The following is a 13,765-nucleotide window of genomic DNA, read 5'->3' on the forward strand; positions in this document are numbered from 1 at the left end:
ACAATGCGGCGAGCGCTTTGTGAGACGGGAAGCAGGTATCCGGCCCGAAAGGAGGGATGAAGGCGTGGACGGTCAAGAACTGCTCAGCCAATGGCTCACCTCATCTTGAGGTTTCAATCGTAGTTTCTGATCGCCACCAGGATATCACCTGAACAGAGCCGGGAGAAGAGCTGATCAAAGCAGGCAGTGAAGTGGGCGACTCAAATGTGAGCCGGAGATAACGAACGCCGGAGGACAACTTCAGGAGGAATGCAAGAGAATTAGTCAGGCAGACAAGATTCGAGCTGGGGAATTCAGGAAGGTCTCAAGTGTATCAAGTAGTCACAGATGGCCATGGTCTCAGTGAGCCGTAGGTACTCCGTATTGTACGATTTACGACGCCAATGGCAGGGTCCTGAGATCAGAGCTCTTAGCCCTTGCCCGTTTATGACCTAAGGATACCAAGCGCACGCCGACCCATTATGACGAAGCGCAGGACCAGCAGGGGGGGCAGCACCTTGAAACCCAGGCGGCATAGGCGTGCGAGCTATGCTGCATTGGGCGGGTTATACCGAACCCGATTCCAGGATCCACGCACTCCTCCAGGCAACAATAATTATCCCCATGCCCGTTGCCCATCAGTTATTTGGCGGACGCCGCTGCCCGCTGATCGCCCGCGGCAAGCACGCAGGATCTGTGATCCGGGGGACGGTGCGCAGTAGAATGAATGCCAGGCGTTTGACCGCTCACTACGAATACCTAGGTACCTAAGTCATGTCAAACACAACCCGCCTTTACGCGTATTTCCTCCCCGTGCTTTCGACCGCGAACGGCCGGGCCAGCCAAACATGGGCGTGGCTTCCTCGCTTCGTGCGTGGATGGGCTCCAGTGTATCAGACTACGACAAATCAGTCTCAACTCACTGCGTCGACCTCGCCTCGCTTGATCCGGGAGCCAGATCGGTTTCAGGATGACAAAATCAGTAACAGGTCACTAACAGGTCACTCACTTACACACTTAATTTACAGTCACCACTTGCTCCCGCGCAAAGAGATGCAAGCACGCCTTCAGCCCGACTCTCCTGCCTCACATCCTCCTCAGCCAGGATTTACTCCGTGCCGCGTCGACTCATTGGGACTCACTTTCATCCGCGCCGCCCCTTCAGTCTGGTCCGCCGTCCGCCTGCGGCTTGCCCCAATCACAGATGCACCTTCGTGGGTGAAAGCTTGATATGGCGCCCCATTCCACCATGCGTCGTATCCTCGGATTCGGCAAACTCTGCCACCGTCCGGGCCCGATCAATCGTCCGAGTGAGCCCACGTCGATGGCGCTTTTCCGGCCGCAATCCATCCACCCGTGCCACCCTCGCGATGCCTCTTCAGAGATCCCTACCATACCACAACGGGCACTCTCCAATGCTTGGCTCTGTTGTGAGCTTACCGACTCGGCCGAATCCGTGGAACAGATATCAGTGGCCACTCACGTGCTTGCCTGAGTTTGTCTCTTCTCCTTGTTTGTGATGACCCCCATTTCACTGGGATTGATATCGTTGAGGGATGAGTAGCTGACTAAAGGCGGTGGTAAAATGGTGAACTTGTCCTGAACCCTGCAAAATCCGCGGAGGTGAGCCATTTTCAACGTAGAACCAACCACCTTCCTTTGGTGAGCCTCGCAGCCCCCTCGGCGCGGCATTTCGACCGACTTTGCTGAATGATCACAGAAAGAACCTCGCAGATCCCCTTCAGGGAAGTGGGCATCGAGAACGAAAGCAGCAGTCGGGTGACTACTCGCATGACTTCGCCTTTCCTTTTCTCCGTGTATCGGTACGATCTCGGAAGGTCCACGGACGCTGAAAAGACCGAGAGCGAGATGGGCAGGTGGTAAGAGGAAGAGCTAAGTGGAAACATTTCTTGCGACATTTCATTGGTGCCTTTCAAACTCGCATGCTACCAACAGCCTTTCAAACATGTCCTCCAGGAATCCGCTCCTCCTCCGCTCTGAACCGTTGGATCGCTTGTTGCTGCACTTGATAGTCGACGTATCCGCTGACGGTCTCATGGCAGTTCTCAATCAAAGTCCACCGGTGCTCATATCTGAAGGTGGCCCATTGAGTGCTCAACTGGGCCCGCCCTTCTTCAGAGTCGCGTTTCATGGCGGTGGACAACGACCCATCGAGGTCTCTTAATCTCCAATGGTGACGGCCCTCGACTTGACAGTCGATCCAAGGCGTGGAACAGTCGATGCAAGCATGGGAAACCGTCGCTCTCCTGTCCCTCGAAAGTCTTCTGCGTGCTGTGTGGACCGGCCCCATCGACGTCGTATTCATCGTCAATCAGGTCGGGTGGACTTTCCCACTCCACGCCGTCGTCGACCACTTGGTATGCAACGTCTCCCTTTGCGTTGTCGATATTCCTGTCCTAATGAATGTCCGCTTCATCGTGGCGACCTGTCGCATGACTCGGTACTTCTTCTTGCCTGTATTCCTCGTCATTCCCGTACCGATATCCCTGCTTGGGCTCTGAATGGCTCTGGTACCCTTCGCCTTCTCCATGTAGCGAGAAGCGCTCTCTGCTAACAGACGCGCAATGCCGCTTGACGACCCCATCGTCTTTTTCATCCTCATCGTCATCCTCATCGTCATCCCTGCCACGCTTATGGCCCACGTGGAACTCTTCCTCCGCGCCCTCTTCTGCCCCACTCTCCTCATCTCCCTCGTCGTTGTCCTTGTCCACCAGATGCTCAGTCGTTGCAGTTGGCTCGAACAGGTCCATGATTCTATCCCGTACGGCTGTATTCCTCGGCCTCTCTCTTCATGGATTCGTCTTCGGGACAGTCATACAGATAGTTTTCGACAGAGTCCTCAAAGGAGATGTCGTCATGCTGAGAGTTGTGGGTAGGAGGGGACAGCGCGTCTTCAGAGCTGTCTTCGTCATGATCCTGATGCTCAGTGCTGGGAGAACCTAGACCTTGGAGACGGGCTAGAATTTCGCGTCTCTGCTCTTCATCCAAGTCCGGAACGTCTGAGAGGTTGTCGGATTCATCGTTGTCTTCGTCATGGTGAGGTTGCTCATCGGGAGTACCTGAGACTTGGAGATAGGCTGGCAGTTGGCTCCTCTCCTCTTCGTTCAAGTCCGAGATATCTGAGAAGCTGTCATCCTCAGCATTTCTTTCGCTTTGGGTGGAGTTCTGGAAAGAACCGTTTCCGCTAGGTCCTGGGGCTGGGTTGAGTTCTCTATCAGCATGGCTTTCGTGGGGATGAGCGGGCTGTTGCAGGGGCTGGGACATCCGACCTCCCTGAGTCTGGTTGTGTCTTCGTTGAAGCGCAGCTGCCAGCTCCTTGGGGATTTGGATGTCTTGAGGATTGACGATGGTGTTGGATTGTGGCTGCAACAAACTCTGGAATGGGTTGGCCTGCGCGGTATTTGTTTGCAGGGCCGCCAGTCGGCTCCTGGGCCTCAATGTCTTTCTCTGGACGTGGCCCCTGTACAGCTTGCTGATTCCGTCTCTCGAAGTAACACCCCAGTCTCTCAGCTCGTCTATGCGGTCATCGGGAATTGGTTCTTCACCAGTGTGAGCGTGTTGGTCGACAGTGTTCTGCGGCGATCCGGATTCCGTGCTCTGCATGTTGGTCCGAAGCCTTGCACGATCCCATGCTGACATGGCTGGTTGGCTTGTTGATGCCGGAGCTCCTGGGGCCACATCGCTCTGCTCGTTGGCAACGTCCGTGGCGTTTTGTTGTCCGACTGCATACTCACTCGGATTGCCATACGGGAGGTCACCGACAGCCGGTTGCATTGTAGTCGGAGCCACTTGCGGCGCATATTGGGCATATTGGGCCCCATCTGCACAAGGATCCACCTCAACTCTCTCCATCCCAGCTTGAGGATCGTGCGGGTCATACTCAGACCTACCACCGGTTAGAAGAGAGTCCAACAACGATCGAATCTCCGGCATCTCGCCAGCGAGATCGAGGCTGAGCCCGGCTCCAGTTGTGTGCGGACTCAATCCTATCGAACCGAAGAAGTCTTCTGGGTCCGACCAGTCCTGACCCTGCAGAACTATGGGTTGCTGCTGCGGTTCCTGTTGTCGCTGGAGTTCTTGCTCGTCGATCGCTTCCAGGTTGTTCCACTCTGTGGTCTCGAGAGTCGGCAAGCCGTGCAGATCGTACTGACTCATCTGAGCCTGGTGACTGTCCACTTGGTTGGGGGCAGCAGCATCGGAAAGCGCGGCATTCGAAAGTCCCTGCTCGTCTGCCATCGTCATCTGCTGGTCTTGCACCGGGGGTGCGCTGGATGGTGGGACCACGTTGTAGGGGGAGACATAGGGCACTGGCTGCTGGTGAGGCATCGTCGGTTGCTCTAGTTGAAGTCCAGGATAAGTCAGGCAGACTTCGTCTGACTCAACCCCGTCCATTTCCTCATCCAGATCCGACTTCTCAATGCCCTCCATTTCCTCATGGAGCTCGGGCGTCTCAACGCCGTCCATTTCATCGTGAACATCCTGGCTTTCAACGCCTTCCATCTCCGGCGAGAACTCAGTGGCACCCGAGAACGACTGCACAAACGCCGGTTGTGTTGGAGGTGGACGTGGGATAGGAGCTGGAGCTGGAACGCCGGTGGCTTCTTGCCCTTCTCCATCGATGTCCATATGGTACGCCCGCTGGATTCGTGCAGGCGGCTCCTGTGCCCTAAAGCGGCACGTCTCAGCAACTGGTGACCCATCATCGTTCACTGCAATCCTGGCTCTACCGAGGTGTCCTAATCTTGACGCTACCTCATCTGCGTCACGCTCTCGATTGCGAAGAGCCGAACGGCGAGGCGTACTGGCACCGGATGCGTCCGGGATGACCCTGAAGATTCTGTCTTCATCTGACACCTGGTAGACCGGTCGTTCCGGAAGATGCGACTGCACATTGAACTGAAAGCCATTGAAGACGGGCCACTGAGGAGGAGCAGTGACAGGCGCAAGCGCGGTGGACCGAGTAGAGCGGCCTTCATGGCCAGAGCCGTTATCCTCGCCAACAGTAAGGACGGTATTGTTGCTCTCTTCAGTGGACTTGGTCTCCGTCGAGGAAGTCCCTTCGACAACTGTGCCTGATGATGGAGAGGGAAGCGGGCCGTTGTGACTATCGTCGTTGTCATCGTCACTGTCACCTTTGATGTGCGACATATGCGGCAGATCCTCCTCGGGCTTTTCAGGCTCTTCATGTCTGTTCGCGTTGGTGCCATCGTCCTCGTCACCATCAATCTCGCTGGATGTCGAGGTGGCTTCGGGATCAACAGACGATGCACCGGCCTGAGAAGACTCTCCATTGATCTCGGACTCCGCCCGTGCATTGCTGGCGGCGTGGGTACCGGCTTGCTCTTTCGCAACGGCTACTGCATCAAGGAAACTCTTGCAAACATCCAAGTAATTATCCTTTCTCACGTTCTCCCAGCCAAACCAGTCGAGGTATTCGTGAATATGATCCTCATTTACATTTTTGACAGCCAATTTGTCCCGGATTTCAGTCCGAAGATATGTCACGAGCGAGGCGCGGTAGTGAGGATCAGTCGTGTCGGGTTGGACGGGAGAGACATCATTTGACTGAGTCTGTGGTGGCTGTTGCTGTGCAGGTGCATCTGGTGACTGATCCAAGATTGGTGAAATATGGGCATTCTCAGACGATTCTGTCTTGTCTGCACTTACCGTCGAGCTCGATTCATGAGTACTGATCACAGCCTGCTCTCCTTCGGACGCGGCTACGGGCGCAGGGGGCGACAGGTTTGACAATGTCGCGGCAGCCTTGGCTGTCTGCTCAGCTTCCCAGGCGAGCCATGCCTCGCAAACCTCGTTCAAGTTTTCCAGACTCAATTTATGCCAGCCGAAAACGTCGAGAAATTGTTCGACCTTTTTAGTATCGGTGTCTTGGACACCAAAGCTCTTATTCAGACGGTTTCGGAGCGTGTCCCTGAGAAGCGAGCGCTGAGCACTGTTGATCTTGGTGACCCGAGGGGCGACATTGCTCGATTGTACCTCTGCTGTTGCTTCTGCCGGCTGTGCCGTTTCTGTGGCGGTTCTAACATTCTCTGAGAGAAGCGGGCGCTGAGCACTGCTGACCTTGAGGGGAGGAGTGACATTGCTTGGTTGAGGCTCTGTTTGCTGTGCTATTTCTGCGGCAGTCCCAACAACTTCGACCGCCGAGTTGCTTTCAGCTTCGGTCGAGCCTGCTTTGGAAGCAGTGGTGGCCGCTTGCCCTTTCTCTGCCGCGGACTTCTTTTCATAAGCTTGGTACTCGGTCCACTGCTGGTAGACGACATTTGCAGAAACGCGGTTCACTGCGTCCCATATGCCAAAGAAGTCAAGGAAGCGGCGCAACTGGGCCGAATCGAGGTCTTCGACACCGCAGTTATCCTGGAATCGACGCTTAAGCAGGCCCACGCGAAAGTTGCGCGAATTCTCGTTCAACTGGTGCTGTGGAGGAGATCTGATGCTCGGCTTGGTCTTGGCTCTCTCAATCTCAACATCCTGACGTGCACGCGCATACTGCTCGTCTTTCAGCTCAGCTTTTGTCAACTTGCGCTTCGGGGGGGGGCAATATCGCTTGACTGAATCGCAGCAGGCTGTTCAACTACCGGTGAAACAGCTGGCTGCGGTGTGGACTGGGAGACATGGCCTGCTGGAATCTCAGCTTCCTTGACCTCACGCTCGAGAAGTTGAGTTACTGCCTTGGCAGGCATCGGCTGCGGTCGAGCTGCTGGTTGCTGGTCTGCAGCAGAGGGAGTCACTCCAACGCTGCCAGATACAGGCACGGGCACTGTATTATCGGTAGCTCGGGAGCTCTTCATCGACAGTGGTGCAGTTGCAGATGCAGACGGACCAGTTGAGGCGGGCCTATAGATGTCGCGCAGCGACTTCTTGGGATCTGCCAGGTCAGGCCGCATGTCCTCAGCGTCATCCGGGCGAGCTGTCAACACGCGCGGCGACCTCTTCATCTCTCTGTAACGGGTGATGGGTAGTCGGCGGCGGAGGACGTGCTCGGCAATGGGAGCTGTTGAGCGGGTGCTGGGAAACTTGGGAGGCTCCGCCGCTGGCTGCGACGACGTCCTCAGCGATGATCCAGGTTGGTCTGGCCTCCTCAGCGTCGCGTCGGTCAAGTCACCAGCCGTTTCACTGGTTGAGGTGGCCGCTTCGCTTGTAGGAGAGATTGATCTTGACGGCGGAGGCAAGGGCCTCATGATGAAGCCCGACCGTCTCACCTCCACAGGCATTTGCTGCACGACGGGTATTTGTTCATCGACTGCGTCGACGTACTCGGTGTCGTCGTCTCGGTCCTCCTCTTGGCGCCCACTGTTGTCAAGTCGACGTTCAACGACCAAGTTCAAAGACTCAAGACTCTGAACAATAGCCTCGGCTTCCTCGATTGCATCGACCACTGATGGCTCAAGCTGTGGCCCTGCTCCAGGTGCAGCTTCGATGGCAAGCTGAGGGTTTCGGATCCAACCAAGGCGCTGCAGGACGGGCACCCGACGACGTCCTCTCGTCATTCCCGGGAACCGCAGGCTGGCAAGCTTGACGCTCATCAAGATGAAGCCCAGCATCTGTGGGTGGACTGGCAATAGCCGAACAAGCGGACTGAAGATGGTGTTTCGCAACTCCCAGAAGAAGTTGAGCTTTCTCCTTGCCGTCTCGACGAAAGGCTTGAGTCTGTTGTCTTGAAGGGCGTGGACGATGAAAGAGGGCAGTGCCCATGTCGAAGAGGTTGTGTTGAGATCAGTCGAATCAGGTGTAGGAATGTTGGCACCCAAGGTGTTGTCGGGGTATGTGGTCGGATCTGTGACGGGTGAAGTCGTCTCGGTAGGAGAGAGGTAGGTGAAGTCCCGGGATTTTTCCTCGGCGTCTGCAAGACGAACCACAATCTCTGCGCTGATGACCGTGCTATTGTCAAAAACCTCCACAACGACGAGTTTGGGCACAGATGGTGAACCGGAGAACAGGGTGGCCGTTTCAGGAGGATCTAGCTCGAAGACGGTGTAGAAACTGCGAGATTCTCGCGTGATTGAAGGGAGGAGATCAGTCTGTGTAATGGTGGTGGTAGGTGTGCCGTCTGTGGTCGTCGTGGGTGTAGGGAGAGGCAGAGCGAAAGGGAGGGAGCCGATCGAGACATCCTTGAAGACTTCTTCGTCGCTACCTATGGCAGGGACTTCTTGTTGGTATTCTCGCGCTGATCGAAGCAGATTCAAGCCAAAGAAAGTGGCGCAGCCCATGAAACCGAGGGCTCCGACCATGAGTTCGGCCCGGTTCGGCCAAGCACCGACTGCACCAAGGAGACCGAGGAGGAAGAGGAGGACGAGTGTGAGATTGAGGTCCCGCATCCTAGCGGTTCTGGTGCGCTTCTCGAAAGCTGCGAAGTGGTAGGAATGTGTAAAGGTAGGTACTACTGCTTTGTGGTGTTGGTCGCTGACCTCAAGGCAAACAGTAAGTGCGGTCTTGGACGAGGGAAGGGGATTCGAAGAAGTATGATTCTGGGGGATTTTGAGCAAGTTGAGAGCTTGCGAAAAGTATGGGAATGTGGTCTATCTCTGTCTGAGCTGACAATCGAGTCTGGCAAGCAGGAGAGATGATCGTGGTGTTGATGTTGTTGTGTGATGTCGCTTGGAGGAAGTTTCGAACAATGGAGGCAGGCCTACACAATCAATCGATTGAAAACGAAGACTCACAGATGGAGAGTATGCGAACAGTGAATGTGAATGCTTGGCGGATTATTGTGTTGCCGGCATTCAAAGTGAATACGGTCGGAGTGAATGTGTGGGTGTGGCAGTCAGTCGTTCGGTCAGGTATCGGTCGGCGCACAGCGTCGATGGGTTCATTTGGCGAGGTTCGAAAGCAGTTCTGGAGATGAACGAATGGCCGCTGAAACATGCAGTTATTGGAATGCGTGAGGGGTCTTGTTCTCTTCTAGTACGGCTGTTTTCACGAATATAGATATGATAGTGATATCGCAATGGCGACGAGGCTGAGTTACTCAGGAGGAAAGGAGAAGCAAAAATGCGAAGTCTCCCAAACACATGCTGGACGATGGTCGGTCTACATAGAATGAGCTTCATTGTTGATTGCTACAAATGGCATGCTACCCTCAAAGCCAGGTAAATCTATTTTGGCAACATCTTTGCATTGTTGCGGCCTTGCACTCGTTGTTCGCTGTTCGCTGTTCGTTGTCGCAAGGCACAAAGGCTGGCCGTTTGTTGTGCCGGCCAACCAATCAGATGTGTGATACTGGCTGGTACCCAGCAATACGGGTCAACGGAAGGCTCCGCATAGAGGGTTTCCATTATACGTGAAATTCCAGTACCTTGCCATACACGGACAAGTCTGTTCTTCGTCTTTCAGTCTTTTGAAGATCGCTGTTGCACGAGCGCACACACGAAGCACGATCTACTCGCACACGAGGTATGACGTCGGCTTCAGCTTGCGATCGTCAGGTTCAGGTCTGGAGGTTCGGGGCCACCTTCAGACCATGTGCGAATCCTTGAATCCTCGAACCCTTGATAAGGTAATACGGTTGCGAAAACCTGTTTTTTGAGGCCCCGGCCCAGACAGATGGTCCCAGTAGGTGCTCGTATGATATCTGTTCGTACTGGGGTACTATGATGCCAGCACCACCGGGCGGCTGCTCGTACTCGTCCTGTCAAAGTATATCAGGCGGACAAGTTCCCCGGGGAGACAGGTCCCCTGTCCTTTTTAAGCCGGCTCGACATTACTTCTCGTCCTCGTACACAAATTGTACATTTTGGACCCGACGCTTGCCGTGGTACTCTCCAGAGTTCATTCACACAGTCATAACCACAACCACAGCCACAGCCACAACATTCGCCGTCTCACCTAATTACTTGTACATTATTTCCACAGTAGAAACCCATTTACACGGATACCCAGTCCCGCTACATATCCTGTATCAAGCTATGTCGGAGGACGCAGGCTTTTTCAAGAAAACATCCGAAGCGGTCGCCAATGCGGGAGCGTCGGTCGCAGGCGCGGTGAGCGGGTCGCTCTCGATGAACGCCGGGGCTAGCCACAAGAAGACAACGACCACGCGGACACGGATCCCGGCAGAGCAGCAGCAGCAGCAGCAGCAGCAGCAAATCCTTGCCAATGGTGGGGCGGGACAGCCTGCTCAGGGGCGCATCACTGATGGTGGGAAGGGGCAGCAGAAGAGACTCACGCAGCAGGAGGCTGATGCGCTGTACGATGAGCGGATCGAGGATGAGTATGCCAAGCGGGAGGGTGGCGCTTGAGAGGCGAGCGAGGAGAGATGAGAAGCGAGAAGTGAGGAATGAGAAGGGCTGGTTTCATGGACGATATTTGCCTGACGAGAAACGTAGAGGCGTCGACGAGTGGTTTGGGGAGAATGGAGTAGAGCAGGAGCAGGAGCAGAAGCAGGAGCTGGTCCTAGTCAATTTAACGACAGTTACCCTTTGTACAGTGACCACGGATTGCCGAAGCTGGGAGTACTCGTACACCGTGAGTCTTCTAATCTCGAAACATGGACTTGAGATGCATGGACACCTGAAACATAGTTAGTAGGTGATCGATAGCTGATGGTGATAGAGCCGGCGCTGCAGGGTGACATCACTTTGTAGGAAAATCTTCGGGATGGGTTCATGAGCTTTGCGAGGTTCGAGATAATCATTGAGCGCCGACGGTCAAAACACCTTTTTTCGTCTGTGAACGTGCACAGTCATAGAACTTAGCGCCGTCGCCATGGCTCCTGACGTTACGAGAGCTTTGGAACTAATAGACGCAGCTCACAGAGAAGACCCCAACGTTGTCACAATCGATGGCGAGACGATTCCCTACGAGCTCCACTACGCCCAGAAGATGACCAAGTTCCTCGACCTCCATACTCCCGGCGCTGATCCTCTCGTCGTGACGGCTGCTCGAGCACAGCACTTCCGCCGCTGGGAGATATCGCGCGACACTTACCCTCGTACGAAAGCCGGATACTTTGCGTGGCGCACGTTCCTGAAGAAGCGCCAGGCGGAACAGGTCAAGAAGATATGCTTGGACTGCTCGTACAGCGAGGAAGAAGCCGGCAAGGTGGCAGCCCTGATAGCCAAGGAGGACCTCAAGAAGGGCGAAGGCAAGGGCGACGCCGACGCACAGGTCGTTGAGGATGTCGCCTGTCTGGTGTTCCTGGACGATCAGTTCGACGAGTTTGAGAAGGGTCATGACGAGGAGAAGATCATCGCGATCCTGCAGAAGACGTGGGTCAAGATGGGCGCGAGAGGGCAGGAGTTGGCTTTGAACATGGATCTGAGCGGCAGAGCAAAGGAGCTGGTGGGCAAGGCGTTGGCTGGGTAGAAAGCCTCCTCGTCCTCCTCCTCAAGCAGGCGTCGAGCACGGATTGTTTGGGGTCCCGCCAACATCCAGGGGCCAGGGAACTCTCGGAACATGACCTTCCCACAGGCCTGCTGCGACTCGTCCGGGACGATGCGGAGGCTGAGGGTGCGAAAGAGCGTACGAGGTACCGCCATGCCTAACCACGCTTCGTCCCACCTGTTCGTGGGTGCGCGTCGTGTCAGATTGAGGGGAGATTGCAGCCCCATCTCCACGTGCCGGACCCCGCGAAACCACCGTCCTCCCTATATATAAAACACAAACAACTCAACGCAAAAGGTTGTCGTGCTGTAATATCCTCCGCGAGCACGATATCCTCTGACCAAGATGTCGCCGTACGGCAAAATCGACTGCCACTCCCACTACCTGCCCGCGTATGCCCATCCTCACCTCAGCCTTGAACCACAGCTGACAGCGGCGCAGTGAATATCGGAAGGCTCTCGCTGAGAATGGCCATGTGAATCCAGATGGCATGCCCGCCATTCCAGTATGCCAAAGCCCCCGGTTTGCCGTGCCCTTGCTGACGCGGACCAGGAATGGAGCGAGGAAAGCCACCTCGAAATGATGAAGTCGATCAACGTGACCAAATCCATCCTCAGCGTCAGCTCACCGGGCGTTCACCTCAAGGCGGGCGATCACCAACTGGCACGGAAACTGGCCAGACACGTCAACGAAGTCGGCGCCGACCTCAAGAAACGGCGGCCCGATCAATTCGGGTTCTTCGCTTCCTTGCCGTTGTCCGATGTCGACGGCTGTCTGCAGGAGATCCCTCACGCGCTGGATCACCTCAACGCCGATGGGTTCGTGGTCCTGACCAACTTCCACGGCTCCTACCTTGGCCATCGCGACTTTGATGCCATCTTTGATGAACTGAATCGGAGGAAGGCTATCGTCTTCATGCATCCTACCACGCCGTGCCTGTCGTCCGGCACGGCGGCGACGCCGCTCCCGCAGTTCCCAAGACCGATGTTCGAGTTCCTCTTCGACACGGCTCGCGCGGTCATCAATCTATTCCTCTCTGGCACGGTCAAGCGTTGTCCCGATATTACCTTCCTCGTGCCGCACGTGGGGGGCACGTTTCCGCCGCTGATCAATCGTTTCGCCAGCGTCGCGCCATTCATGAACTTGGGCGGTGCTGCCAATGAGATTACTCCGGCGTGGGTCAAAGAAAGACTGAACACACAGTTCTACTTTGACACTGCTGGGTGGGCATTTCCCGAACAGACCAAGGGCTTACTGGAGTATGTCACCGTGGACAGGATGCTGTACGGAAGCGACTTTCCCTACACACCGCTGCGGGGTGTTCAGGCGTTGTCGAAGGAACATGATGACCACCTCCCGACTGTGTTTCCGAGTGAGGAGGAAAGAGAGAAGCTGTGTAGCAAGAATGCTGAGAAGCTTTTGAGTCGACGAGCACAGCCGTGAACGGACTCATCGAACGGGGTCATGAGAATCTAGCTGCACGTAGAGACATCCAGATGCCCAATCTCAATCCGAAAATGTCTCTCGATCCAAGGTCCTGCCTCAGAACCTGATTTACGCGTCAGATATGCTGCTTAACTTTCTCCATGAGGGCATCAGATCCCCCTCCATTGTGTGAGCCGAGAACAATGGCAAGGCTTATAACGTGTCCCGTGCACCCGGAGAAATGATCCGATGGTACCAAGCCCCTCACTGCCAATGCCAGCGGCCAATGGACGTCAAGCTTCTGTCGTCAGAGAATGCTAGGTGAAGTCATCGTGGCTTCAGAATCAACAATGGGCCTGGTCGCGTGCGATGATATATTCTTCTGGGATGCGCACTCGCGTTTTGGTCGTTGAGCACAGTCCGGTAAGAAGCCAAAACTCAAGCCGAAATAGATTCAAACGAGCGAGCCAACACATCTTTACTACCAACTATACGAGACGACCTAGCCTCCATTCAAGATGACAGACGCAAACGTAGGAAAGACCGATACCTCGCCAGCCGATGCAAACCCAGAGACGAGCGCCACGGGCAGCACCGGCTCCCACTCGGAGCTCTTCGGACTGCAAGGACAGAAAAGAGCATCTACCACGGCCGGCGCGGGAGCAGGATCAGGAGTGATTGGCACCAGCGGTCACCCTGGAGCAGGCAAAGGAGCCAACATCGACTTTGGGCAGAGCGCTCAAACAGCAGGCATCGGAGGCATGGCGGAGGGCGGGAAGAGCAGTGCCATTTCCGGCTCTGGCGGAGAAGCGTTCACTCCGAGTCAAGGAACTGGAGATGTACGTCCTGCAGGCGAAGCAACCGGGGAGAAAAAGATCCTCGACAAATTGAACCCTTTCAAATGATGACTGGTGGGCATATCAGGTACGGTTGAGGCCGGAATGGAGCAGTTGCCGCGGGTGTCGGCGCAGGTGAAAGAGCCTGGTACTCATCGTGGAGAAAT

The 13,765-nt window shown here is 55.4% G+C and overlaps 5 protein-coding genes across 5 annotated transcripts; 4 read left to right on the forward strand and 1 right to left on the reverse strand.

Moving 5' to 3' along the window:
• Nucleotides 1–2,754: 2,754 nt before the first annotated feature.
• Nucleotides 2,755–8,333, reverse strand: G647_05132 (uncharacterized protein; the record flags this gene model as incomplete). Its single annotated transcript, XM_008729465.1, has 2 exons — nt 2,755–6,540; nt 6,594–8,333. 2 exons carry the CDS (start codon nt 8,331–8,333, stop codon nt 2,755–2,757), a joined length of 5,526 nt encoding a protein of 1,841 aa, XP_008727687.1.
• Nucleotides 8,334–9,920: 1,587 nt separating this feature from the next.
• Nucleotides 9,921–10,253, forward strand: G647_05133 (uncharacterized protein; the record flags this gene model as incomplete). The annotated part of the gene is made up of 1 exon (XM_008729466.1): nt 9,921–10,253. The coding sequence occupies one exon, from the start codon at nt 9,921–9,923 to the stop codon at nt 10,251–10,253; it is 333 nt and encodes a 110-aa protein (XP_008727688.1).
• A 466-nt stretch (nt 10,254–10,719) lies between these two features.
• Nucleotides 10,720–11,319, forward strand: G647_05134 (uncharacterized protein; the record flags this gene model as incomplete). Its single annotated transcript, XM_008729467.1, has 1 exon — nt 10,720–11,319. The coding sequence occupies one exon, from the start codon at nt 10,720–10,722 to the stop codon at nt 11,317–11,319; it is 600 nt and encodes a 199-aa protein (XP_008727689.1).
• Nucleotides 11,320–11,682: 363 nt separating this feature from the next.
• On the forward strand, nt 11,683–12,780 carry G647_05135 (uncharacterized protein; the record flags this gene model as incomplete). The annotated part of the gene is made up of 3 exons (XM_008729468.1): nt 11,683–11,729; nt 11,779–11,842; nt 11,890–12,780. 3 exons carry the CDS (start codon nt 11,683–11,685, stop codon nt 12,778–12,780), a joined length of 1,002 nt encoding a protein of 333 aa, XP_008727690.1.
• Nucleotides 12,781–13,280: 500 nt separating this feature from the next.
• Nucleotides 13,281–13,667, forward strand: G647_05136 (uncharacterized protein; the record flags this gene model as incomplete). Its single annotated transcript, XM_008729469.1, has 1 exon — nt 13,281–13,667. One exon carries the CDS (start codon nt 13,281–13,283, stop codon nt 13,665–13,667), a length of 387 nt encoding a protein of 128 aa, XP_008727691.1.
• Between the last annotated feature and the right edge of the window lie 98 nt (nt 13,668–13,765).

This window comes from Cladophialophora carrionii, assembly GCF_000365165.1.
Source record: "Cladophialophora carrionii CBS 160.54 unplaced genomic scaffold supercont1.4, whole genome shotgun sequence".
In the NCBI taxonomy this organism is placed as follows: Eukaryota; Fungi; Ascomycota; class Eurotiomycetes; order Chaetothyriales; family Herpotrichiellaceae; genus Cladophialophora; species Cladophialophora carrionii.